The 27079-nt window shown below is 31.3% G+C and overlaps 4 protein-coding genes across 4 annotated transcripts in view; 3 read left to right on the forward strand and 1 right to left on the reverse strand.

Annotated features, from left to right (window-relative positions):
• The first annotated feature begins 2862 nt into the window (after nucleotides 1-2862).
• Nucleotides 2863-4134, forward strand: LOC129950444 (uncharacterized). The gene is made up of 3 exons (XM_056062385.1): nucleotides 2863-3071; nucleotides 3126-3327; nucleotides 3691-4134. Exons 1-3 carry the CDS (start codon nucleotides 2863-2865, stop codon nucleotides 4132-4134), a joined length of 855 nt encoding a protein of 284 aa, XP_055918360.1.
• Nucleotides 4135-4376: 242 nt separating this feature from the next.
• LOC129950445 (uncharacterized) lies at nucleotides 4377-5539 on the reverse strand. The gene is made up of 2 exons (XM_056062386.1): nucleotides 4971-5539; nucleotides 4377-4907 (listed from the first exon to the last, which is right to left on the reverse strand). The coding sequence occupies exons 1-2, from the start codon at nucleotides 5406-5408 to the stop codon at nucleotides 4377-4379; spliced, it is 969 nt and encodes a 322-aa protein (XP_055918361.1). The 5' UTR covers nucleotides 5409-5539.
• A 1027-nt stretch (nucleotides 5540-6566) lies between these two features.
• The window catches only part of LOC129949768 (cyclic GMP-AMP synthase-like receptor), a 30619-nt gene continuing 10106 nt past the window's right edge, over nucleotides 6567-27079 (forward strand). Inside the window, exons 1-2 of the mRNA XM_056061411.1 lie at nucleotides 6567-6791; nucleotides 9757-9913. Of these exons, the coding sequence (XP_055917386.1) occupies nucleotides 9757-9913 (157 nt within the window). The 5' untranslated portion in view covers nucleotides 6567-6791. The remainder of the gene's footprint in view (nucleotides 6792-9756; nucleotides 9914-27079) is intronic.
• Nucleotides 10895-11681, forward strand: LOC129949769 (uncharacterized). The gene is made up of 2 exons (XM_056061412.1): nucleotides 10895-11450; nucleotides 11517-11681. Exons 1-2 carry the CDS (start codon nucleotides 11265-11267, stop codon nucleotides 11646-11648), a joined length of 318 nt encoding a protein of 105 aa, XP_055917387.1. The 5' UTR covers nucleotides 10895-11264; the 3' UTR covers nucleotides 11649-11681.

Raw genomic sequence — 27079 nt, forward strand, 5'->3', positions numbered from 1 at the left:
TTGGTATGCAGTGTTGTTTAGTGATTGTAAATATACGCCCTACATTTGAATTTCGTAAAAAATGTTGACCCGTTTTTGAGATATAGAGTTTTGAAAAAAAAAATCAATATTTTTTTAAAAATCAAAACAGTAAAAAATTGCATTTTTGATAATCAAATATTGTTAAGGCAATATAAGAGCGTATTAAAAAAAATGGAATCAGTTCTTAAGTTGCTGAGACAATTAAAAATCAAAATATGGTTCTATGAGCGGTAACTTTCCTGAGCAATACAAAAATATGTTTTTTTTATTAGAATAAGCCAAGTTAAAAAATAAAATATTAAAGAAAATCAAAAAAAAACTATTGGTTTGTTTTTGATAAGATTCGAATTTTCGTTTTTTGACCAAAACAATTGTATGGGGGCCACTGTTAGTTTTGATGTTAAAAACAGAATGAAAAAAAGCCTGACGCAAATCTGCTCAAAACCTTAACTTCCAAGTAATATCATGTTTGATTGGAATCTCGAGTTCGAAATTTTGCACGAATGCAATACTTGCCATATAGTTCCTATATGTCGTAAGTAAAAAACGGTCTTAAGAAAAAACCATGATTTTAAATTTTATAACTTTTTTTTTGTATTCTGTTACAAAATAACCAAAGTTGTTAAAAAACCGTATTTGTTAAATAACATTGGTTATAAAACAAACTTTTTTTTTACCTTTAATCTTGGTTGTTTTAATACCCTTTTTTATTTTTATTACTCTGGCATTTTAATAAATTTAGTTTTTTTAAAAAACAAATCCAATGGTTTAACCTGAAATATTAGTTGTGAAGCAAAATTAATTAATTTTATTTTTATGTATGGTGATTACTGAGATTGTTATAATAATGTATATTTGATTTATTACATAGACGCAACATTTTAAACAACCTATTGTTAAGGGCTTAACATTTAACTAAATAGCAGTTAATTAAATAATTAGCAATTTACTAAGCGACTCTAAAATCTTAAATCTTTCTTTTTCATTTCTTATAACTAAACAAGCTTAAACGGGCCTATTAATTGGAATTCCCAATTGTATAATGAAACATTCCATCCACTGCTCTTATATGATTAATTTTACAGATGTCATTAAGCAAAATAACTAAAAGTTAAATTAGCCGTGATTCTAATCTTACCGAATTGTTAAGAGATAGTAGGATGTTAAGATCGTTTAGAATTAGTTAAATCACCTTTTAAGCTTAATAAACTATTAAAAATGGCTTAAACATTTTACGAAATTGTTTAAAATTTGTATAATAGATATTTACGATAGTTAGTCATTCCCAGAATTTAATTTGTGTACACTTTACAATATTTAAATCACATCGGAACCAATAATTTGTATTTTTAACATAAATAGGATATTTTTAAAAATTGTTCAAGAATTTATTTTACACAAATTATAACATGTTGACACGAAATCTTAAAGCAAGAAAATCAGCTGTTTTGATGGCATTAAAATATATATATTTGAAAAACCTACCATCATTAGGTTTAAACTACTTGCAAGTGTTATTTAATAGATGTCTTAAGATTAGCTATTTTCCAAACAAAAATGCGAATCTACCTAATAGTTACAGACCCATTAGTTTGTTGAGTTCAATTAGTAAATGTTTTGAACAAGTTAATAAAGCTAAAATATAAATTCTCACTTAACCAATAATAACATTTTACCAAACGAGCAGTTCGGCTTCAAATTGCGTCACAGTACAACCCATCAAGTACATAGAATTACTAAGCACATAAAAAGTAACTTAAGGTCTGGTAAAAGTACAGGTATGGTACTTCTAGATGTCGAAAAAGCATTCGACACGGTCTGGCATAATGCGCTTTTACACAAGTGGTTAATACTCAACTTTCCAGTGTTTTTAATAAAAATAATTCAATCATTTTTACTTGAGAGGAAATTTAAGGTTTTAGTCAACAACTGGTTTTCTGAAAAATATGATATAACGGCCGGTGTACCACAAGGATCAGTTTTAGGCCCTATTCTGTATTCAATATTTACTTTCGATTTTCCATTACTTCCCTTTTGTAAAACAGCAATTTTCGCTGATGATACTTGCTTTTTCTCTTTGGATTCAGTTGGTTTCATAATCGAAACTAATCTAATCTAATGCTATACAAATCTACTTCCATGACTGGAAAATAAAAATATTCAACAAGGCAGGCAATCTTCTTGACTAGAAAAAGAAAAGCCTGCTTTTTACCAAGCAATAATCTTCTTATGGATGGTACAAGTATAGAATGGAAATCTGATTCAAAATATCTCGGAGTGCATTTAAATAAAACATTAACATTTGACTTACATATACAAAAAAAGATTCAGAAAATAAATAATACAGTTAAAATTTATCCTTTATCCTTTCATTAATCGCAAATCAGTGCTTAGAACCGATAATAAGCTTCTAATATACAAAGTTGTTTTCCAAGCTATCTTGTACTACGGTTCACCAGTATGAGGTCAAATAAGATCAAAATAAGATTCTGAAAATGATTCTGAAGCTCTGAAGCTTCCAAGGTCATTTTCAACTAATGAACTTCATACCATTTTAGCTATGGATATGGTATCAGGAGGAATTGCCAAACTTAGGCCCGTTTGCTGATACAACTCATAACTATTTAAGTTCCACATAAGTTACTAAGTTGTGCTTAATGGTTTGCACAGAACTCAAAGTTTGACATAAATGAACCTAAGTGAAACTTATTTTATGGGGAAGATATAGTAGGGCATAAAACCTTAAGTTTCACTTAGGAGATTATGTTGTGTGTTGACATTTCAGTAAATTGTAGTGCCAAAAAAGTAGTTCTTTGTTCAAACTAAAATAAAATAATAACAATGAATTTTGAATTGGCCGATTTGCTGGAAGATGATGTGGAGGTCCTTGAATTGATTGAAGTTGGTGTCCCCAGTCAGGTTTACGATAGGAATGAGTACTTTTTTAGTTTCGATGAATTGGCCTTCTACAAAAGATTTCGTTTGACTAAAAAGAGGGCTTTCCATGTATTAGAACAAATCGAGAAGGATCTAGGACGACCTTATAACAGGTTTGATACATGACTTTTATAACAAATCGTTGAACAAAATTTTCCGTCTTCCAGAAATAATTCAATTCCACCCATAAACCAGCTATTGGTAGCTCTACGATTCTTTGCTATAGGCAATCATCTTTTAAGTATTGCTGATTTTGGAGGGATGCATGTTTCAACTGTTTCAAGAATAGTTTCAAGAGTTGCCACAGGAATTGCAAAGCTGTATAGGAAATATATTAAAATTCCATCTACATCATCAGAAGTTTCACAGGTTAAAAGGGATTTTTTTGATATAGCATCTTTTCCTATCTGTTATTGGTACTGTTGACGGAACACATGTTAAAATTCAGTCTCCAGGTATGATAAAATATGGTTTCATTTCACACGAAATTCAAATTTGTCTCAGGGGGGTCTGATGCAGAAATATTTAGGAATAGAAAAAGCTATTTTTCAATAAATGTACAGGGAGTATGTACTGCAAAAATGGTGTTTACTGATGTGGTTGCAAGGTGGCCTGGTTCTGCTCATGATGCTACAATTTTTAATAGCAGTATAATAAGAGCCAAGATGGAAAGTTCAGATTTTACTGATTACGTTATTCTGGGTAAAAAATTTGGTTATAATGATTTCATAGTATATGCAGTATAACTTTACCGCAGGTGATTCCGCTTACCCACAAAAACCATATTTGATGACACCATTGCTCAGTCCCCGTGACACGGCAGAACAACTTTATAATGAGTCTCAAATACGAACAAGAGGTCCTATAGAAAAATCCTTTGGAATATTGAAAAGACGGTTTCCTGTACTGGCATACGGCTGTCGTCTACAATTAAAGACGACATTGATAATTATTGTGGCAACATGTGTTTTGCACAACATACTTCGATACAATGGTGTGTCATTAGAACCTCCTGAAAGCGTAGATTTTGACCCAGAAGACATTCAAAACGCAATTAATTCAGGAGAGATCTCATGCACTAATATTTCGCAGAATGGAAACGATAACCAAACTTCATCGAACTGCGGGATGCAAAAACGCAAAGACCTGATAAACAACTATTTCAGAAGGTTGTAAAATCGTAGAGATAATTTGAAAGAACATAATTTAATTCAAACTTCATTTTTATTAACACGTAACTTAAGCATAACAAACAAAATAAAATACATGCAATTCTTGCACAAAACAAAAACATACATTTCATTTTAACACAAAATAAAAATTAAAGAAATATGAATTATGTACCCTTGGAATTACATAACCATAAGAATAAGAAATACGAATTTTTTTTGAGAATGTAGTAGGTATTAAAATGTTTATTATTTGGGATTAAGGTTTCCCAAGTCCTTAAGGATACTACATGTCTCACACATTCTGAACGAATCACTTTTGATTTTTTTAAAAAATTCTGTCTTTATTTCTATATCCAATTCCAAAGAACGTTTTCTTAACTCGTGTTCAATAGAGGCTGTATATTTTTTTTGAGTCGCTTCCTCTTTTTGGGTATCATATTGAAGCTTAGCAAGCTCAATTTTTATTTCCGATAGCTGTGTATATTGCTCGGTTATTTTGCTGCTAGGTAATGTTGAAGCAACTGGTCTGCGCCTTCCACACCAGTTACTTTTATTTTCTGTTTTAGTGGTTGAATTGTCAAACTGCTTTTTAAATCCTTTGGACATAAGAATGCTAGTTTTTGGGCTATTGTCATCAATATTTTCATAAATAACTTCCTGCTCATCAGATATATTCTCATGACTTCTCTTTAATTTTGGATGTATCGGGTTTCTCAATTGACTAGGTTTGTATTTTCCCCAATCCTTAATTGGTTCATCACCCTGCCTTTCTTCAATCTGTAAATTCAAAAAATACATACATAATAAAGTTAATAAAAACCAACAAAATATTCTTCTTACAATGTTTGTACTGGTTCCGGGTTCATTTTCGAACAACTCATCTGCACCATCACCATCAAAAATGTTTTCATATCCAGTTATTGTTTTTGGATTCATAATGGATATGGCAAGATCAAAGTTTTCATCGCGTACATTTATGGCCTTGCCACCTCCAGTCTGAATTCTGGACATTTTTTCGTCTGCGGCCACCTTCCTAATTTCTTTTTTATAGCCTTGGTAAAATTTTTTGAGTGCTTCGACGGTCCTGTAGCATGCTGAATCCGAATGGGAATTAAAATTTGATGCTATTCTCTCCCAAGCTGTTTCTTTTTTCTTCCACGTAACTCCATCTGTTTTTTTATTTTCAATTATTGCTTTTTCTTCATAAGCACATTCTAAAAGTGTTCGCTTTTCTTTTAGAGAAAAATTGGGATTTCTTGTCCTTTTTTTGTCAGCCATTATTAATAACTTTTGAACAAACACAAAGCGTCTTACAATCTATTCATAAAATTACCGTTTTTGAAATATCACACATACGTTTACACAATTTGAATTTTTTCACATTTTACATCTAAGCGAAGTTGGCTACGTTTCATTTTATGTGTAACTTAGTAAAGTGGAACATAAAAATTTTCTGACAACCAAAAATAAATTATGTTATACTTAGAATTTAAGATGTACTTAGTTATGGCACAGATTTAAGAAGAGTATCAGCAAACGGGCCTTAATGAGCGATACCTTGCATCATCTGCTATGTCTGATAATACCTTGATTTCAAACCTAGCTTCACTATGAATTTCTAATATACTTATTTATTTATTTATCTATTATTTTTTATTAAATTTACCTGTCTATTTGTTTAATTAATTACCTATTTGTTTATTTAAATATATATTCATTTGTTCGTCTATTTATATTTATTTAAAATTATTTTATTTTATTTTATTTATTCTTTCTGTTATATTGTTATTGTTATTATTTATTTATTCAGTTCTTTTCTTTATTTTTTTATCTTCTTATTTATTTATTTATTTTTTTATTTATCCATTTATTTATATATTTATTGATGTATTTATTTAAGTTATTTTAATTAATCTATTCCTTTCTGTTCTATATCTATATTCAATACATTTTTTATCTACTTGTTGTATTTTTTCTTATTGTTTTATATGAAGGTTTTTATGTAGCTTTTCCTTTAATATTATTTCTTTTTGTATTTTTGGTTGATTGATGTAATAATTATAAAATTGACAGTAGTAAGGTAGCCTTATACCATGTCTCTGTAAATTGTGCAATTTAGTTTAAGAAAAATATAACATTGATGCTACAATAAAGATAAAGACACGAAAGTCTTAAATTTTACTTCACTCAGCTAATCAAATATTGTTGCTTGGAACTTCTATGGTTCTAAGCTAGACCATTTATGTAAAGAATAATTTTGAATCGAACCTTATTACTCTCTAAACTTTAATTAATACCGCCAACCCTGATCATTTATAACAAAATACTTTTTGATGGAATGATAAGATCTAAAAGTATCTATCACCCTGTAAAAGAGTATACAATATCTATAACTTTCTAGAAATATACAGAATATTCTTCCACTCATAATCTTGCGCTAGCGAAGTAAACAAATATCGCCACCACCACGCGTTCGTCTCGTCGTCGCCTTCAGTAATTGTTTTGATGTAAAACGTTCTGGTTTTTAAAATATTAGTGCTCTCTTCTATACCGGCTTTTAATGCGGTTTCGTTTTAGTTAATGTTAATTATTTTAAGAACAATAACCAAGTGTAGAGTGTGCAAAAATAAATATAAAGTTTTACATGAATAAAAAGAAAAGGTATGTTAAACATTGTTTTTTTATTGTATTTGCTTATAATATGTATATTATTTCTCAGTACAACACAATATGAACATTTGACTGATTGGCGTTTAATTTAGAGTATAGATAATGTATTGATTCATAATGAAGCAAGGCCGTAGTTAGCTAAAATTTAATATTTTATTTGAAAAACGTTTTTTTTTTTGGAAAAACGACTCTATTGATTTTGATCAAACTTCTTATTTGCGAGTACATTCATTTAGTTCATTATTTACTTCTATTTTTTCCTCTTCCTTATGTACAGTTGTGTTTATAAAAATAGCAGTGCTCTCCAAATAAAACAAAAAGGCCTTCAATATCAACATTATAATAAATTTCATTAAACTTCTAATAACAAACTAAAATATTTTATACATAATAACAGAAAATAAGTATTATCGATTTGTTACCGTTAGCTTTGTCGAAGTAAAAACCGTTTTTTTTAAATATATGGCTGCTTATAAAAATAGCAGTGCATGACAAAGTACTAGATCTTTTACGTAAGAAGTAAGAAAAATAGTAAAAAATTATATGAAAGTATACAAATAATGTTAGCTTACAATTAGTACTTTGTTGCATAACCATTGTTTTTTATGATGCTTCGCATCTACGTGGCACCGAGTCCACTAAAACCTGGCCCCTCTCGACTGGTATTGCGTTACACGAATCACCCACTGCTTCCCACAATTTTTTCGAATTTTAGGGTTTTGCTTCATCAACTTCGTTCTTAACATCCCCCCACAAATTTTCGATGGGGTTAAGGTCGGGGGATTGTGCGGGCCACTCCATAACGGATAACTTCATCTGAGCAAACCATGATTTTGCTTTTTTTGACGTATGCTTTTGGTCACAGCTTTGTTGGTATACCCAAACCAACAGCATTTCCTCTTCAGCAGAGGGTAATATAACATCCTCTAGAATTTTTACATACTTGGTTGCATCCCTTGTAGTACCCGTGGCATGATGGTTTGTGCGTTGGACTGTCATGCAAGGGGTCTTGGGTTTAATCCCTGCCTGCGCCACCTTAATTTAAAAAAAAAAATTAATTTTCGCGGGTACTGCCTCTTGCGAGGAATTGACAAATCCTTCAAGAGTAATTCTTGTCATGAAAAAGTGCTTTCTCTAATTAGCCGTTCGGATTCGGCATAAAATTGTAGGTCCCCTCCATTCCTGACAACATTACTCGCACACAGGAATGGTTGAGAGTTGTAAGTCACTAGGCCCTGGTTCACAACGGACTGTTGCGCCACCCCATTTTTGGTTGCATCCCTTATACCCCCATGGGATAAATAGGCCCTACTCCTTAATATGAAAAGCAAGCCAATATAATAACTTTTAATGGATGGTATGCTGCATTTTAGGGTCTTCTCACATATTCTCGACGACCATTGGACCCAAAAAGGACGACATTGCTTTCATCGCTCCACAGAACATTCCTCCATTTTTTTTTCTCATTTTCTATGCGCTTTAACAAACTCCATTCCCTTTGCCACATGCCTTTTCGTCAAGAATGATACCTTGCGTGAACTTCGGGCTGGTAACTTCGCTTATAAAAGACGTCTTCGCAATGTTACAGCGCTAACAGAAAGTTGAAGTACATTTCTTGTTTTCCTATAGCCTATTTAAGGGTTCTGTTTTTCTAACTGAACAATTTTTCTGTCAGTTCTTTCAGTAGCCATCGTTTTTGGGCCTCGCGTTTTCGGTTTATTTTTCCATTTTAAGACGTTATTGACTATTTTTGCTGAGCAGCCTAGGATGTCTTGAATATTTTGGTAGGTTTTTCCCTCCAAACTAATATTTATTAATTTTTTATATTCTAGTATGTTACAAATACTTAAAATATTATAAAGTAAAATATTCACTTAACGAAAAATAAAAAAAAAAAATGTAACACTTTTTAATTATAAAATCAAAAACACTGCTATTTTTATGAACACTCTATATCCAGATAGTTTGAAATAATGGGTGTTCACCGGGAAAACTAGGGTATAACTTCAAGCTAAAAGTCTCTAATATGAAAACGAAAGACCATTAGATGCAAGAAAAATGGTAATTTTTTTGTAAGAATTTCCGTTATTTAAATAATTGACAATCTAATAAAATGTGAACAGCACTGCTATTTTTATGAACACAACTGTATGTCTAATTTCTGCCTTTTCGCGTATCAAGATGTTGAGCTTTTATTTGTCAAATCTCAGAAGATGAATAATATCAAAAACGACAGCTACCGAAATAGCGAACTAATAAAAATGAGACCTCTCATTGGAAAACTCAATATCTCCAACTACTTAGTCCTAGCATTTTTGCAATGCGACTTTCAAGTTCTAAATCTTTTCTTTTACTTTTAACATAATTTTGAAAAAGTGTAATCTATAAAAGGTGCTAAAAGTAATTATCTGAAGTTTGCTTAAATAACATTTTCAGAAATACGTGCCTGTGAAAACGTATTTTTAATATACCTCAAACATATACTAAATGTAGGTATATTACAAATTTTCTAAATATTTATTACTTAACTTTTATGTCTCTCTATTAAACTTTCATTTAGAATAATAAAAATATGTGTGCACGAAAGTAGTTTTAAAGCAATATAAATATAATAATTTTTAAAAACTGATAGATGGTATATTCACTATTGTCTAATCCGATTCAAAGTACTTTCAATGATATATATAAGAATGCAATAATAAACAATTCATAAATTGCCAATTTGACAACGCATCAATCCAATATGATTCATACAAAAGTTTTAATGGTTTTGGTCTTGGAATTGAATTGGGGAAGCTCCCTATTTTTATTTTCTAAGCGTTATCAAAATATACGTTCTCATAATGTTAAAGAAAAAAATCTAATTCAAATAAACATTGCTCTTGATCTTTTAGTTATTTTCTTCTCAATTAAAGAATCTCGAGTAATTTTTTTCTTTTGTTGTTTTAATTTTCAGATGGACAGTGTATATCATATCTTAAGTAAAGAAATAAATATCGATAGCGAACGTCAGCGTTATACCAAGCTTTACGATCTCATAAGAAAAACAATTTTGGATGGATTGAAAAAAAACGATAACTTCAAAACATTGTTTAGCAATGAGAAGCTTTGTGGTTTGTAGTGTTATAAAAAATATCTATAATAAACATCTAAATGCCTTATATTAAAGACACAAACAAGCGGTCCATATAGGTTCTTAACTTTTGTCTGAACTGGGTATTTTATATTTGGCATATTCAAGTGTGAGAGTTCTTTAAGTTAAAAACTAAGAAAACGACCTTTTCCTCTCACTTTGTTAGTAAAGGGGTTTTCAATAAGGGCAAGTTGATGTTGAAATGGAAAAAGAGGGATGCGACCTACACTGATAACTTCCCATCCCGTCTAGTAGTATAAATATCGGACTTGAGGAATAAAATGCTCCTCCCTAGTGTAAAAAATGTGCTCCGAGCATCAAAATTGCTCCTAAAGGAGGACAGCTATGACACTGGCTCGTTGGTGTAGTATCATGGGCAGTATGCATTGAGTGTCATGTGTGTGCTTGTGTGTGGAAAAAAAAGGTGGATGAAATTTGTGGGGATTGAAAATGTGATAGGAAATTTCGAATTGATAATGAATGAAAATGTAAGGAAAATGTAAGGAAAAAAAGTGTTGGTAGAAAACTATTGTTGGGACTGTAAGAATATACTTTTTGGGCATGGGAATAGGGATGGGAAAATTTCATGCATGTTAATTACAACAACTATACAGTAGTATAAATATCGGACTTGAGGAATAGAGCATTTGGGTAAAATGTATTTTGTTGTTGTAAATTGTGAATTTTGGTGTGAATTTAGTTTTCGTGACTGTGAATTGCGGTTAGTGATGTACCTACAAAATTTTTTTATGTTTTTAGCTTGAATATTGACGTGGAGGATGCGGTGTATGTACACTGTACAGTAGGATGCTAGAAAAAAGGGATTCTTGTATGGTTTGTAGGTAGATTTCATTAGAGTATGGGTATATGAGTTTTGTATGGTAATGAGATCATATTACATCAGTGGGAGTTCATTGACTTTAAGATGCATTGGTTGTTTGAAGGTTGATAGTAATTTATGAAAAACAATTTAAGAAATAATAGAAAGGAAACAAATATTTTATGTCGTTTATAATAATTGTGATTTATTAATCCATGAATTGTTAGTCGGTGGGAAGCCGAGCCATTTAACATATACATTGTCTCCATTACTTTTAAGTACTTTTTCCACGAGATAAATATGAGGGTATTTAGTCTTTTGTAATTCTTTTTCGTAAAAACATCCACTAATAGGTTGACCATTAAAATCTTCAAGGAGATATGTTGGCGGGTTGGTTAGGTTTACTTTTCTTATCATAAAAATTTCCGTTGTCCAATTTGGTGTGATTAAAACTAAATTCCTTCCACATTTTTTTCAGAAATTTCTGTATAAATAGCTGTTTCAGTTTAGGATGTATCTCATACCGTCGACGATGAATCTCAGAGAAGAACTTTTACAAGTTGAAGAGGAAGTTTTGTTCAAGCCTTGTAAAAAGGTTATTGAATTAAAACAAAATGAAAAATATCGTATTGGTAAACTGAAACGTTGTGTTACGAAATTTGGAGAACGAATTGTTGCTGATTTGGGCGAATTTCAGGTAATTTTCCATTTTTATTTCTTAAAACGTTTAAAAACGTAAATACTAAAGACTTTTTTCTTTCAGACTTTCTTCCCAATGCGATACAACAAATTGTCAGACGCTGCAATAACCGAAATCAATCGAGGTTCATTCAACTTTACCTATTTATGTCCGTTAGGACGAACTGCTAGTATTAAAATTGAAGAAGAACTGTAAATTATTAAATAAACCTTACATGTTCTGAGCATACATATTTTGTTTTTAATTGCCTCTTTTCATTTCATTTGCGTAAAAGTGTTTACTTTATGAGGGGGAGAGTTTGACAGGTTTCAACATGTTTACCTCTGGTTAATCAGCGAAAATAAATTAAACTGAATTCATACAAAATCAATAGTATTTAAATATACTTTTAAGGTTTTTATATTGGGCATGTAACAAGTTATTAAGGCGAGAAAAGCATATTACAGTTTCAAAATCTGTTTGCTAGCTAGAAAACCATAAAATACAAACTTAATAGCATTTTTTCTTAAAAAATCATAGATACTAAATTTATTGGGTCAAAGGATGGTCAGTAAATTTAAAAAGAATAAATTATAAACTATCTTCACGTATACCATCATCATGTAAACTTACTTTTTAAGTTATGAGGCCACTAGAAAATCAGAAATATAAATATTTTACCAAAAGTAATATGTGTCAATTTTTAAAGCATGATGAACATCAGAAAATCCTAGATGAATAAATTATGATGTATACTTATCTACAGTACATAGTCAGAGATTCATTAGAAAATAATAAAATACTAAATTTATGAGGTGTAGATTACTTACTAAAGGGAGTCTGATTATCAACTAACTCGGTTTTGATATTCAAGATGTTTGAGCTATATACAAAACTAGCTGATATATTCAAAATATTCTTATTCTTAAAGAATACCTCACCCCGGTACGACCCAAAAATCAATTCAATCATGAAGTCGTTTTTATGTGAAGTTTGCGGAAAATCGTTTTCCAAAAATTTTAATTTGAAAAGACATATGAAAATTCATACGTCTTTAAGGGAATCGGTTAACGGTGAAAATAAAAACTTTTGCTATGTGTGTGAAAAAAGTGTTAAAAAGGGGCAGTGGATTGATCATGCTAAAACCAATACTCATTCGGAATTGGTTAAGCAATTATTTGAGAAAATGGATGGCTCGAAAGAAGCTGCCCCTGCAAAAAGATTATGTGTGGTGTGTGATAAAAATGTGATCCCATGTCAATGGAATAACCATTTGAAGAGCAAGGCACATTTAAAAATGCAACAAGAACTTTTATTTGAAGACAGTTCTTTGGATCATGAAATCTTCCAAAACGGTGATTGCTCGACTCAAGCTGGACCAGCGAAAACGCGTTGCGAAATCTGCGAAAAAGATGTTATATTTTGTCAGTGGGATAATCACTTAAAAAGTATTGAACACATCAGTTTGATAGAGGCCATGTTTTCGAACGCAGAAGAAACTCAGAAGTCTGCAATAAAATATTGTGATGTGTGTGAGCTGAACATCAATGCAAGAGATTGGACAAACCATGTACGGCGAAATGTCCATAAGCGACTTGTTGCAGAACTCCTTTCTGATGACTTCCTGGTGCTGAAAAGTTGTTTCAATGGGAGAGTAGAAACTCTCATTTATAAAAACAAGAGTGAAGAAAACCTAAGTCCCCCTGAGTTTCTCAATGAAGCAGAGTCAGCAATTCTAGGAAAATTGAAAGATCACCTGGAAAAGTTGCAAAGTGTTAAGTTCAACTTAGAATTGTTTGCTGAGTATATTAAATTTACGTCGGAGGATGAAATGGAGCTAAGTCTTAAAAGTTTCAACACAAAAATGGAAATTGCACTTGAAGGCAGTGATATAATTTCTTCATATAGGAATATGATAGATGAAATTGACACGAAAATGCAAGAATTTCAAGAAAAAGACAGTGGATGGGCCTTGCTGCGGATATGTCACGTGGAAATAAACATAAATCAATACACACCAATCAAAGGTTCAAGACATATACCGTTGCCTAGTTTTCTTTCTAGAAAAAGAGCCTGTATAAACGTTCACAACACTGATGAGTATTGTTTCAAATGGGCCATCATCTCAGCACTTTTTAGCAAAGGAAAGAACAATACCCATAAACCTGAAACATACAAGATACGAGATATCAGTTCACGAACGATTTATAAAAATAACATCAGAATTGATTTCGCTGATCTGCAATTTCCTTTAAGACTTAGCGATATTTCTAAGTTTGAAACACTAAACCCTACTTTAAGCATCAATGTGTTTGGATTTGACGATGAGAAGAAGATAGTAGTAGGACCCTATTACATTACACCACAGGAGAAGAGAAATCACATCAATCTAATTCTCTTGCAAAACGAGGGAATTTCGCACTTTGTCTGGATTAAAAGCATATCAAGGTAAGCTTTATTGCAATTATAGATCTGATTATTACCTATTATTAAAACATATACATTTTTCTAATTTCTTTAAAATTTTTTATTTTTAGACTTGTTTCAACGCAGGCGAAAAACTACAGAGGAAAATCTTGGTTTTGCAACACGTGCTTGCTAAGATTTATATCTGAAGAAAAACTGATGACGCACAAGGACAACTGCTGTAAAATGGTGACAAAAATGCCCAACGACGATAAAAAGACTGTATCGTTTGAACATTTTGAGCGGAAGATGGACGTGCCTTTCACAATATATGCAGATTTCGAATGCATCCTCGAGGAAGTAGGATCCCCAGGTAATGCTAGTAGTAGTAGTAGTATTAGTAGTAGTTTAAATATTCAAAAACATATCCCATGCGCAGGTGCTTACTTTATAAAATCTTGTGATAGTTCTCTCAATAGATTTAAAATGTTTAAAGGCAGCAATTGTGTAAAAGATTTTGTTAGTTCTCTGATAAAAGATTGCTATGAATTACATAAAAGAAATTCTAAACCCATGCTACTTTTATCAGAAATTGATTTAGAATATCAAAGAAATTGTCCATTATGTCATATCTGCAACAAAGAGTTAGGAACAGATCGAGTTGCAGATCATTGTCATTATACAGGCAAATATAATGGCCCAGCGCATAATAAATGTAATTTGATTTACCAAAAACCTAAATTTTTCCCAATATTGTTCCATAATTTCACCGGGTATGATTCGCATTTACTTATCAAAGAACTTGCTTCATACAACGGAAATATTTCTTGCATTCCTCTTAATAAGGAGCGCTATATTTCTGTTTCAAAGACATTACATACGTTTGATAACAGAACTATAGAACTGAGATTTTTGGATTCTCTACGTTTTATGCCTTCTAGCATTGATTCCCTTACAAAAGACTTAACACCAAGTGATTTTAAATTAATAAGATCTAATTTTCCAATTGAAGAAGAGTTTAAGCTTCTGACAAGGAAAGGTGTATTTCCCTATGATCATGTAAAAACATGGGAGAGTTTAGAGGAAAAAACCCTTCCTCCTCAAGAGTGTTTTAAAAATAAATTGACTGGTGAAGCTTGCTCCGATAGCGAATACAATCATGCTAAAAAAGTATGGACAGTTTTTAAATGTCAGACTCTTTCAGATTATATGGAGTTATATTTAAAAACTGACGTTCTTCTACTAGCTGACATATTTGAAAATTTTAAAATTATTTGTAAAAGTATTTACGAACTTGATCCCTGTCATTATTACACAGCACCAGGGTTATCTTGGGATGCAATGCTTAGAAAAACCCATATAAAGCTGGATCTTATTCAAGACATTGAAATATATAATTTCATAAAGAAGGGTATTAGAGGAGGCATCTCTCAATGTTCACATCGCCACTCAGTTGCCAACAATAAATATATGCAAAACTATGATGAAACAAAAGATTCACAGTATTTGATGTATGTTGATGCCAACAATTTATATGGGTGGGCAATGTCTTGTCCTCTACCTTATTCATCTATTAAATGGGTTAATAATATTCAAAACATTGATTTAATGAATATTTCAGATGACTCGGAAGTCGGGTATATATATGAAGTAGACTTAGAATACCCAGATTCCTTGCATGAATGTCATAATGATTTACCATTTTGTGTGCAAAACAAAAAAGTAAATCAATCAAAGTTTTCGAAATTAATAGCAGATTTAACTCCAAAACAAAATTATGTTATACATTATAAAAATCTACAACAATGTATTAAAAATGGGTTAAAACTCATTCGTATACATAGAGTTTTACAGTTTAAACAATCTAGGTGGCTTCAAAAATATATTGATTTGAATAATCAACATCGCACCTTAGCTACGAGCGATTTTGAGAAAAATTTCTTTAAGTTAATGAACAATAGTGTTTTTGGGAAAACTATGGAAAACGTAGATAAAAGAAAAGATGTTAAGATTGTAACCTCTTGGGGGAGTCACAAAAAACGTCTAGGAGCTAGAGCTTTAATAGCAAAACCGAATTTCCATAGTTTAACTAAATTCACTGATGAAATGACGGCAATTCAAATGAAAAGAGTTAATACTTATTACGATAAGCCGTTGTACTTGGGATTTTGTGTGTTAGAGTTTTCTAAATGGAAAATGTATGACTTCCATTATAGCTATATGCAACCCAAATATGGTAATTGTTTAAAATTAAACTATATGGATACAGATTCATTTATATATACAATAAAAACTCACGATTTTTATAATGATATTCAACATGATATTGATTCATATTTCGATACTTCTGCATACTCAGTTGATAATCCCTATAATATTCCAATAAAAAATAAAAAAGTCTTGGGTATGATGAAAGATGAAAATTCTGGGAAGATAATGAAGGAATTTATTGGGTTAAGATCGAAAATGTATTCTTATTCTGTTGAAGAAACGGAAGTAAAAAAAGCTAAAGGCGTCAAGAAAATAGCATTGAATGATATAAATTTAGCCAGCTATAAGGATTGTTTGTATAACAAACGAATTTTTCATGGTGAAATGTTTGTTTTTCGATCTTTTGCTCACCAAATCTATACACAACAGCTAAATAAGATTGTTTTAAGTCATCTTGATGATAAGAGATATATAAGGGAAGATGGAGTAAGCACCTACGCATGGGGTCATTATCAAATGAATACACATTAAAAACAAAAAAGAAATATTGTTAATTTTAAGTAAATTATTTTTATTTATTAACCTATTTATATAAGAAAAAACAAAACAAAAAAATGTTAAGCTTAAGGAATTTTTAAAATAAAGAACATTAAAAAAAAAAAAAAAAAAAAAAATTGTTGCTTTTTATTTCACATTACATTTTTAGGAAAACTTTAGATTCTGGCTGCATACAAAATTATTAATTAAAAATACATTTTGCAGGGCACAGCATTTGCTATGTGATAAGCATCTTGTCTCACTTGGAAAAAGTCTTTTCAGTTCTTTGAAGTTGGGGCAGTTTATATTTTCAACATTTATTACTTCAACGTTTTCATTTAGTAATCGCTTTATCCATTGTAATTTTTCATCGCCTTTTACATAAACAATGTGATTTATAATATTATCTCGAAGAAATTCTTCCACTTTATTATATTTGGTGAATCCGCCATTCCAGTGCAAACCATGATGGTTTTGATATAGCCATTTTGCTTGTCTTTTTAATGTTGTTGGTAAATGCTTAAAGTCAAACGGAGGTGTTATAATGAAGTGCTGATGGCTACAGCCACGCAGAATAGCTATTTCCTTAACTATCAACTTGTCATTGGGACCTCTAAAACCTTGAATGTCAATGATGAATGCCATTGCTAGGGTTCGTGTGTTCTTGATTATAAGCTATATTGAACTAAATCTTTAAATATTTCGAGATACTAATTGACTCAGAGGATTGTAATTTATTATTCGATCATGCAGCATAAGGCAATACGCTGATGTATTTGGAGGTAGTTCTTTAGCTGTTTTAATTTCCAAACGAATATCAACTGGTCCAGTTTTCACTATTTCATTCTGATGTCTACAATCAATCACAAAAATCGGTGCTTGTGATTTAAAGAGAGTTCTTGTTAGCAATGGCTCTGCAACTGAACAATTATAATAATTTTTTCTAAACTCACAGTACATCTGATAAATAATACTAAAGTTGTTGTTTTTAAATGATATATTTTGGTCTTCGTATGGATAAACGTCAGAATTTAAATATGCCTTTACGTTGGTAACGTTACAATGATCAAAATAGGTAGGATTCTCTTTCAGTTGATTTCTCTTGTTAGTTTGTAACGCAACAATAATGTATCTAGGCTTTTCAACTTGTGAAGTGGTCTTAACATTCCAAATATGATGGTCACTTGTAGGTAGGACAGGATATTCATATAAATCCCAATTACGAAATGCAATTTTCATAGTGTCATTATCATTTATAGACTTGAATAGGTTCAATTTCAAAGAATCAGTAAGGTGAACATGCGGAACTTTCCATTGAACTTTGAGTAATGTTATCTTCGCTTGTTCATCTGCATCAGCTATTAGTGAATTTTCATCAGTACGAGAACGGGTTAGAATTAAGTCATGTCGAGCATTAGGAATTATTTTTTTGAAATCCTCTGCAAAACCCAAAAGTTTGTTTAGCGGCAAACAAAAATTAAAATATGGTCCATCTAAGTTTAATGAAGAATTTGGACACCAACCTCCATTATACAACATAACACTTTCATTTTGATTCAAAGAAATATAATTTTTTATAGAAGTTGTGATTCCAACATTACGATTACTATCTATTTCAATACCATTCAGTTCATATCGGATCTCATCAAAGAGAAATGCTATACAATTGTTTACAAGTTGTGTCTTTTTGACTTCCGATCCATCATTTTTCGATACAGTCCCCTCAACATAAATGTAACTTTCCGAAGGTAATATATTGAGATTTTGATGTTGCACACAGATGTGGATGATGTCATTTTTACCGAAGTTGTTTAAATACGGGGAATAGGAATGATATTCGTATTTTGAAATACTATCATCAAATGTTGGTTCTTGAAAAATATTCAGCATATCTTACTTTGTTAAATTGAATTTATTATTTTCTTTTCTTCAATGTGAATCCTAATGATAATAAAAACAATTGGTTTGCTTCTGTTAGCGTTTGTACTGTTGCTTTAGGAGTTGATGAAGCATTGATTATAGAGCCCGGTGAACCCTGTCTTTTATAGGAATTATTAGCATCAGATATAGTATTATAAATTATCATTTTTGGTGATTGAGGTGTAATCGTATCGTTATTAATTCACCTCGAAAGTTAATAAGGTTTCCGTCTTGATCTAACAAATTTATTGTTATTGAACTTATCTTCTTCACGTTCACTGGTAAATAAATAACATTTTTAGGAACCTCAATTATTTTATACCCTGGACTGACTTTGATTGAAAATTGATGAAGTATATGCGCAGATTGGTTATTTATAAATGTTCCGTCAATTAAGTTACACTCAACTCTCACCGTATTTACACGATTGATATCAACGTAAAGATCTGACTCATGCATTTGTTTTGCAACCAGTTTTCTGTTACTGAACCCCAGTAGTGAACCAATGGAATTAGGATGTGAAAAATCTATGTCTTCACTGCAGTATATTTCACATTTTAAAGTGTTGTTATTTGCTCTGATCTTTACGCTTGCCGTATTATTTTTTTTTAAAAGCCCTTCTTGAATAAAATTATTTATATCTTCAATTTCGTAAGAGCCAATAGGAAGTTTAATTACATCATTACCTAAATGAAATAAATTATTCATTACATCAACGTTAGGTATGGAGTTGTATGTTTGGAAATCCACTAATCCACAAACATAATTCGAGTCTAATACTATTGGTGGAAAGTACTCTGTTGTGAGAGTAGACTTGTTCCCGCTCAGTGTAAGTGTTATCGACATTATCAGTGGAAAAGAAATGAAACGAATTTTATAATGTATAGCTTATTTATTCTGATCAACAAGAAACTTCAAACATAAATGTCCACAATTAAATGTATTAAAACGCTGTAAACATTTATGATTGTAATAAATATTATTTCCATGCAAGTATCTTACTATTTCCTGAGGAGGTCTTAAATTACCAAAGCTATCAAAATATTGTACATTATTTTTATTTTTGTTATATGCTACCCAATGGGTACCGATCCCACTATTATCATCTAAATTTACGACTCCACTCTCTCTTTTAAATGGTTTGTTTGGCAATTCATCCCTCATAAAAACGCCTCGGAAATTTGGGATATAGTTTTTGCCAAAATGCGATATATCTATGTTAGTGAGAGGGCGGTTGGGTAGCATTTTTAATAGTTTTTTGATTCTTGCGGACTTAAAAATAACCCCAAACCAGTTTTATATGGCTTCAGATAAAGGCCCTTTCCTTGTTTAAGTTTTATTGTTTCCATAGCTTTATTGTGACGTCTATTTTCTTCCAATTGTTGTCTTCCGATCTTTGAATCGTTTATAGCTTTCGCCATTCCTGCAACACCACCGGTAAGAGAACCTACAGCTGATAACCCTGCTAAGATAGGTAGCAATGGTAAAAGTCCTCCAACTTTGGGAATTGGTATTACTCTAGGAAGTGTTATACTCCTACGTTTTTTCTTTATTATTTGTCTGGCTGCATGTAAAGCCGTTGTTGCTAATTTATTTGAGTCTTCAGTGTTCAGATTTTTTATTGCCGCTCTGGCTTCTTTTACCGCATTTTTGAATAGATTTGTTTTCTTAATCCTAGGGCACTGACGGACTTTCTTTGTTTTTGTTTTTGATGATATACCCATTCCAAGAGTAGATTTAGCCTTCATCATGCTCGTAACTAAAAGACTATTTATTTTTTCTGGTAGTGTTGAATCCTTAGCTCTAAACCTCTGCCAGGATTTCTCACCCAAAATTTTATCGGCTGTATGTCTATAATTCAAATTATTGCTTTTACTGTATGCAATATCGTGTTCTCGACAAGCTTCATCCAATTGGTTGATTCCACGGTCTCCTCTAGCAAGACGCTCTTTAAGTTTAGTTCCAGGTCCACAAAAATTATAAGATGGTAGATGTAACTCAAAAGGAAGTTTGTTTATTATTGAATTAACCAATCCGTTTCCCTGAACTGAATTATTCAAACTAACAGAGTGGGTCTTAAAATCAATCATTATATAACTGTTTTCTTAGACGCATGGAGCGATTATGAAATAATGTTTATAAAACACGGGGATTTATGTGTAAAAGCCTCATTCTACAAAATGAAGTTTGTAAGACAGCAAGAAGCTATTTCTGTACAAAACTTTGATGGAAATGTAAAACAAAAAAAGAAGCATGGAACATTATTTCCAAATAGTATTCGAGGAATAATTGTAGGCCCATCTAATTGTGGGAAAACAAACGTTATGTTAAGCATTCTTTTAGATGTCAATGGTTTAAAGTTTGAAAATATATACCTTTATTCAAAATCATTGCATCAACCAAAATATGCATATCTAAAAAAGGTTATAAAATCAATAAAAGAAATGCATTATTATGAATTTTCAAATAATTGTGAAGTTATGCTGCCTTCTAAGGCTAAACCCAATTCAGTTTTCATATTTGACGATGTAGCTTGTGAAAAACAAAATACCATAAGAGACTACTTTTGTATGGGTCGACATAGCGGTGTAGATAGCTTCTACTTATGCCAATCATATACACACATTCCAAAACATTTGATTCGAGATAACGCTAACTATATAATTCTTTTCAAGCAAGATGATCTTAATTTGAAACATATTTTTAATGATCATATTAATTCAGATATGACGTTCAAACAGTTTAAAGAGTTGTGTTCAGAATGCTGGAAAGAATTGTATGGGTTTTTAGTTATTGATAAAGATAGTTGCGTTAAAAATGGACGGTATAAAAAATCTTTTAAAGAAACAGTTATTTTATAAATTGATACAGTCGTGAAACTGCTTTTCATATTAATACACCTATCTTAATATTACCTGTATTATACTGCCTTGTATTGAACAGCCCCTGTATTGAACAGCCCTGTATTGAACAGCCCTGTATTGAACAGCCCTGTATTGAATAGCCCTGTATTGAACCGACCTGTATTGAACCGTCCTGTATTGAACCGTCCTGTATTGGACTACCCATTCTTCAGATCCTATTAGAAGTAATCTAACACTCTAAATAGCTATGGATACGAATATGAATACGCTTAAAAATCTTATAAATACACAGAAAGCTTTAAAGAAAAAGTATATGCTCCTCAAGACTGGAAAATTGATTAAAGATACTGAAATTGAAAACACGTTCAAAACAATTGTTGAACCCTTACAGAAAATCGCGAAAAATGTGAAAAATAATGAAAACATAAATGATGAATTTAAAGAAATAAAACCACCTACTGTAAAACGTCGTCTTCAATTTAAAAGTCCTATAGAAGAAGAAGATGAAAAAATTTCTCTAGAGAGAGATTTAAATTTATCATTAACGAATTCAATGTTAGCCGATGACGACTCTTCATTTAAAACACCTTCAAATAGCTTCAATGAAAGTACTCCGATTAATGAAGCCATACTTTCAAATTCAGATCATGATAAAATCTATGGTCCATACTTTGACGTTGAATCAAATTCAAACAAGTTAGGGAGATCAAATTTTCGAATTAATGATGAAAACAATATTGTAATTGATAAAGAAATTTTCCGTGGAACTGATGGTCTTCTCGAACTTGTTCTACATAAAAATCCACGAAAGAGTATTTATACTAGTGAAGATTTAAAGCAGTATCAGACAATACTACAAAAAACATGTGCACACATGAAAAATCATGATATGAATTCACAGGTTAAAGGTAATAGAGGACAAAAGTATAAGAAAATCATTAAACCTTTGGTCCAGGGTATGACACAAAATACACAAAAGAAAATTGGAAAAGCATACACAATTAATGCACCTGCAATGATCTACTCAACCAACCCTATTGATTTTGTGTATTGGGATGATCCAAATGAGCTTGTGGATAGGTTGAGACTTTTAATTGCTTCTGAAAAATCAGGGCATAACAACCATAAAAATGAAATAAATTCAATTGTGGAAGAGTTGCGTGAGCAAAATTTAATTTATTAGCAAAATGAGTGTTGACAAGTTCGGAAGAAGCACTAATAAATTTCAAAGAGTAATTGTTGGTCCTGCAGGACCTCCTGGTAATGGTTTTAAGCGAACTGAGAATGGTGACTTTGATATTGAAGGAAAACGTCTTCGCAACATAAAAAGTCCTACAACGCCCGATGAAGCAGTAAACAAAGCATACATAGATGATAAATTAGAAAATAAAGAAAAAATCTTAAGAGATTACATTGACATACAAAATTTGAATACAATTCGCTTGTTGGATGATCTTCGAAAGTATTTTCTTCTTCATATAGGAAAACTGAAAGAGAATCAAGAAGGTGAACCAAATATTTTCATATAAGAAATCATAGCTAACCGATCTTGGATTCAGTTTATTTGTAAATCAAAACGATAGCACATCATGTCGAATATAAACATATCTTTAATTTTAAATGAAATTATGAGTTTTTTAAGGGCTTATAAATATGATTTACTTGAAGAACATCATGATGAGATTATAAGTAATATTTCATATTTTAGTAACTATAAAAACGTTAGTAAAGTTAATTCTAAACATGGATGTCATTTTACAAACTGTTCGTGGTCTTCAAATACATGTAAAGAGGGACCAGATACGTGTGGATGTTTTATGATTGAGCATCGTTTGATAAGATTAAAAAAACTAATGTTACTATATAAAAGATTAAAATAAATGTTATTATAAAACCATACATAAATGTTTTTTTCTTGCATTCTTTAAAAAAATGAGTAAACGACAAGTTGTTGAAGAGCTTCACAGGTCAGCAAGAAAGAATTTCAATCGACGTAGGGTTGTTATCAAAGGATTTGATGACCTGTGGCAAGCTGATTTGGTTGAAATGATATCTTACCACAAGGAAAATAATGGCTATAAATACCTAATGACGGTCATTGACACATTCTCGAAATATGCATGGGCAGTTGCTTTAAAAAATAAGACCGCTTTATCTGTTGCAGAAGCGATGAAATCAATTTTCATCAGATCATCACGACAGCCTAAGAACCTTCAAACTGATGATGGAAAAGAATTTTTTAATAAGATGTTTCACGATTTAATGAAATTATACAACATAAATCATTACTCTACATACAGCTCCCTTAAGGCATCAATTGTTGAACGTTTTAATCGCACACTTAAGGAGAAAATGTGGAAGGAATTCAGTCTTAATGGTAATTACAAATGGACGTGCATTATTAATGATTTGTTGAAAGAATACAATCACTCTATGCATAGAACTATAAAAATGCGCCCAATCGATGTGAATCAGGAAAACTCTAAAAAAATCTTATCTACAGCTTATAATAGAATTAAAATCGCTCCACAGGGTAAATATAGAGTTGGCGACAATGTTAGAATAAGCAAGTTCAAACACGTTTTCGAGAAAGGCTACACACCAAATTGGACAACGGAAATTTTTATGATAAGAAAAGTAAACCTAACCAACCCGCCAACATATCTCCTTGAAGATTTTAATGGTCAACCTATTAGTGGATGTTTTTACGAAAAAGAATTACAAAAGACTAAATACCCTCATATTTATCTCGTGGAAAAAGTACTTAAAAGTAATGGAGACAATGTATATGTTAAATGGCTCGGCTTCCCACCGACTAACAATTCATGGATTAATAAATCACAATTATTATAAACGACATAAAATATTTGTTTCCTTTCTATTATTTCTTAAATTGTTTTTCATAAATTACTATCAACCTTCAAACAACCAATGCATCTTAAAGTCAATGAACTCCCACTGATGTAATATGATCTCATTACCATACAAAACTCATATACCCATACTCTAATGAAATCTACCTACAAACCATACAAGAATCCCTTTTTTCTAGCATCCTACTGTACAGTGTACATACACCGCATCCTCCACGTCAATATTCAAGCTAAAAACATAAAAAAATTTTGTAGGTACATCACTAACCGCAATTCACAGTCACGAAAACTAAATTCACACCAAAATTCACAATTTACAACAACAAAATACATTTTACCCAAATGCTCTATTCCTCAAGTCCGATATTTATACTACTGTATAGTTGTTGTAATTAACATGCATGAAATTTTCCCATCCCTATTCCCATGCCCAAAAAGTATATTCTTACAGTCCCAACAATAGTTTTCTACCAACACTTTTTTTCCTTACATTTTCCTTACATTTTCATTCATTATCAATTCGAAATTTCCTATCACATTTTCAATCCCCACAAATTTCATCCACCTTTTTTTTCCACACACAAGCACACACATGACACTCAATGCATACTGCCCATGATACTACACCAACGAGCCAGTGTCATAGCTGTCCTCCTTTAGGAGCAATTTTGATGCTCGGAGCACATTTTTTACACTAGGGAGGAGCATTTTATTCCTCAAGTCCGATATTTATACTACTCCGTCTGTTGATTTGTCTTGCTTAAAAGTTTGTCTATATGTACTCGTATCAATTTTTACGAAATTTGCGTACTATTTTTTGTAGATTTTATTTTTTTTGAAAAAACGGACTGTTGGATTTTTATATAAAAATATATAAATTACAATATTTCCTGTGAAAATAAGTTTGAAGCCAATATTTTTAATTTTTGAACAGCTATTTGAGTCGAATGTAAATTTTTACCAAGTTTTAGTATTGTTTTTTTTTAGAGTTTTATTTTTTGTAAAAAAAACTTTCAATTCGATTTTTTTCAAAATTTTATCCCAAATTTAAAATATTTGAAAAGATATTTGAGTCGAAAATCATTTTTTGCCAACTTTTGTTAATTTTTTGTAAAAAAACTGTCAATTCGATTTTTTTCAAAATGTTACTGAATGTTGACAACAATATTTTTTGGAAAATAAAAGTAAATTAAAGCTAATATCTCAAAGTTTTGAAAAGATATTTGAGTCGAAAATAAATTTTTACCAACTTTTATTATTTTTTTTTAGGTTTTTATTTTTTGTTAAAAAACTAGCAATTAGATTTTTCCCAAAATTTTTCTAAATGTTAAAAACAATATTTCTTATACGATTAAATAAGATTGAAGCCCAAATTTCAAGTTTTTAAAAAGATATTTGAATCGATATTCAATTTTTACCAATTTTGAGTAATGTTTTTTTTGATTTTTATTTTTTATAAAAAAAACTGCCAATTTGATTTTTCTTAAAATTTTATCAAATGTCAAAAACATTATTCTTCGTTGTACAAAATTGTTTTGGAGATGAAATCATATTTTAGTCTTAAAATTTTGGTGGTGACAATTTTTTTTTTCATTTTTTTCGTTTTATCAAAAAAAACGTTTAATGGAATTTTTCCAAAAAAATAATTCTTTGGTATCACATTACAGTTTATTATATACAATTTAATTCAAGTCTCTAGCGTTTTTGGTTCGTAAGATATTTAGGGTTAACCAAAATTTTCACCTTTTTTTCAAACTGCTATGGTAAAAAAACCACCGACGCTATTGTCTTGAGAGCCCTTTCTGCATCTTTCTGCCTTTTTATCTGTACAACAAAATTTATTTGAAGTCGATATCTCTTCTGGTTCTTGAGCTATGGAGGACGAAAAAAATGTCACGAACGTACGGACGTACGGACATACAAACGTACGTACACACGGACGCACAGACATCTTTCAAAAAATCTTTTATTTCGAATCTAGGGACCTTGAAACGTCGAGAAATGTCAAAATTTTCAATTTGACAAATCGGACCCATTACAATAACTTCCTATGGGAAGTTAATAAAACAAACATTTGTTTTTAAAGGCGCATGTATGCCATTAGGTGTGGAATATGATATTCAAATGACCGCCTCGGCTTCTTACGGTGGCACGGATCCAAGGGGTCCAATTTTTAATGACTTTTCGCATAGATCCTAATTCGAGCGATGGCCTGTGTTATGTTCTCCTTTAGGGCATCGGTTGATTGTGGTTTATATCATAGGCCTGCGACTTCAAGAGACCCCACAGAAAAAAGTCTAGAACTCCTGTTGTAATTAAAAGTAAGAGTTAAATACTTCTATGATTGCAAAGATTTATTTCAATCAATCGTACATATAATAATATAGAAAAAAGCAAAGAGGTAAGCTCTGGACCCACTTCTTACTTCTATGTCTAATCGAACATCGCTGTATGAAAATCTGTTGGGTGACGATAATGGATCTGTACGCAAATGTTAATCGATGTCGAGATAACTTCGTCTTCGTTTTCTCTATTTTTTCGTGCTCGCAGTTGATTTTGGTGAAGTTTAACGTTGCCTCTAGATGATTGTGCGATGAACATCATCCGACCGACCACCTTGGTTATCAGTCCAGCGATGCAATGATTACATCTGATATAAGATCTTGCGTACACTTTTTGCCCGATTTCAAATTTAGCACACTGATGCTGAAACATGGCCGAAAATATGGTGCGAGGTTGGCGGCCGTGCAAGAGTTCCGATGGTGATGTTTTTGATGATTGGATTGGTGTCGCTCGAAATGTGATGAGATATTTGTATAAGGCCTTCTCTCGGTCA

Source organism: Eupeodes corollae, chromosome 3 (genome assembly GCF_945859685.1).
Source record: "Eupeodes corollae chromosome 3, idEupCoro1.1, whole genome shotgun sequence".
Lineage (NCBI taxonomy): Eukaryota > Metazoa > Arthropoda > Insecta > Diptera > Syrphidae > Eupeodes > Eupeodes corollae.

Coding starts and splice junctions, on each gene's coding strand:
- LOC129950444 (XM_056062385.1), top strand. CDS start 2,863: ATGAATTTTGAATTGGCCGATTTGCTGGAAGATGATGTGGAGGTCCTT. Junction 3,072..3,125: donor CTAGGACGACCTTATAACAG/GTTTGATACATG, acceptor TCCGTCTTCCAG/AAATAATTCAATTCCACCCA. Junction 3,328..3,690: donor CATCATCAGAAGTTTCACAG/GTTAAAAGGGAT, acceptor ATGATTTCATAG/TATATGCAGTATAACTTTAC.
- LOC129950445 (XM_056062386.1), bottom strand. CDS start 5,408: ATGGCTGACAAAAAAAGGACAAGAAATCCCAATTTTTCTCTAAAAGAA. Junction 4,908..4,970: donor CCGGAACCAGTACAAACATT/GTAAGAAGAATA, acceptor TTGAATTTACAG/ATTGAAGAAAGGCAGGGTGA.
- LOC129949769 (XM_056061412.1), top strand. CDS start 11,265: ATGTATCTCATACCGTCGACGATGAATCTCAGAGAAGAACTTTTACAA. Junction 11,451..11,516: donor CTGATTTGGGCGAATTTCAG/GTAATTTTCCAT, acceptor TTTTTCTTTCAG/ACTTTCTTCCCAATGCGATA.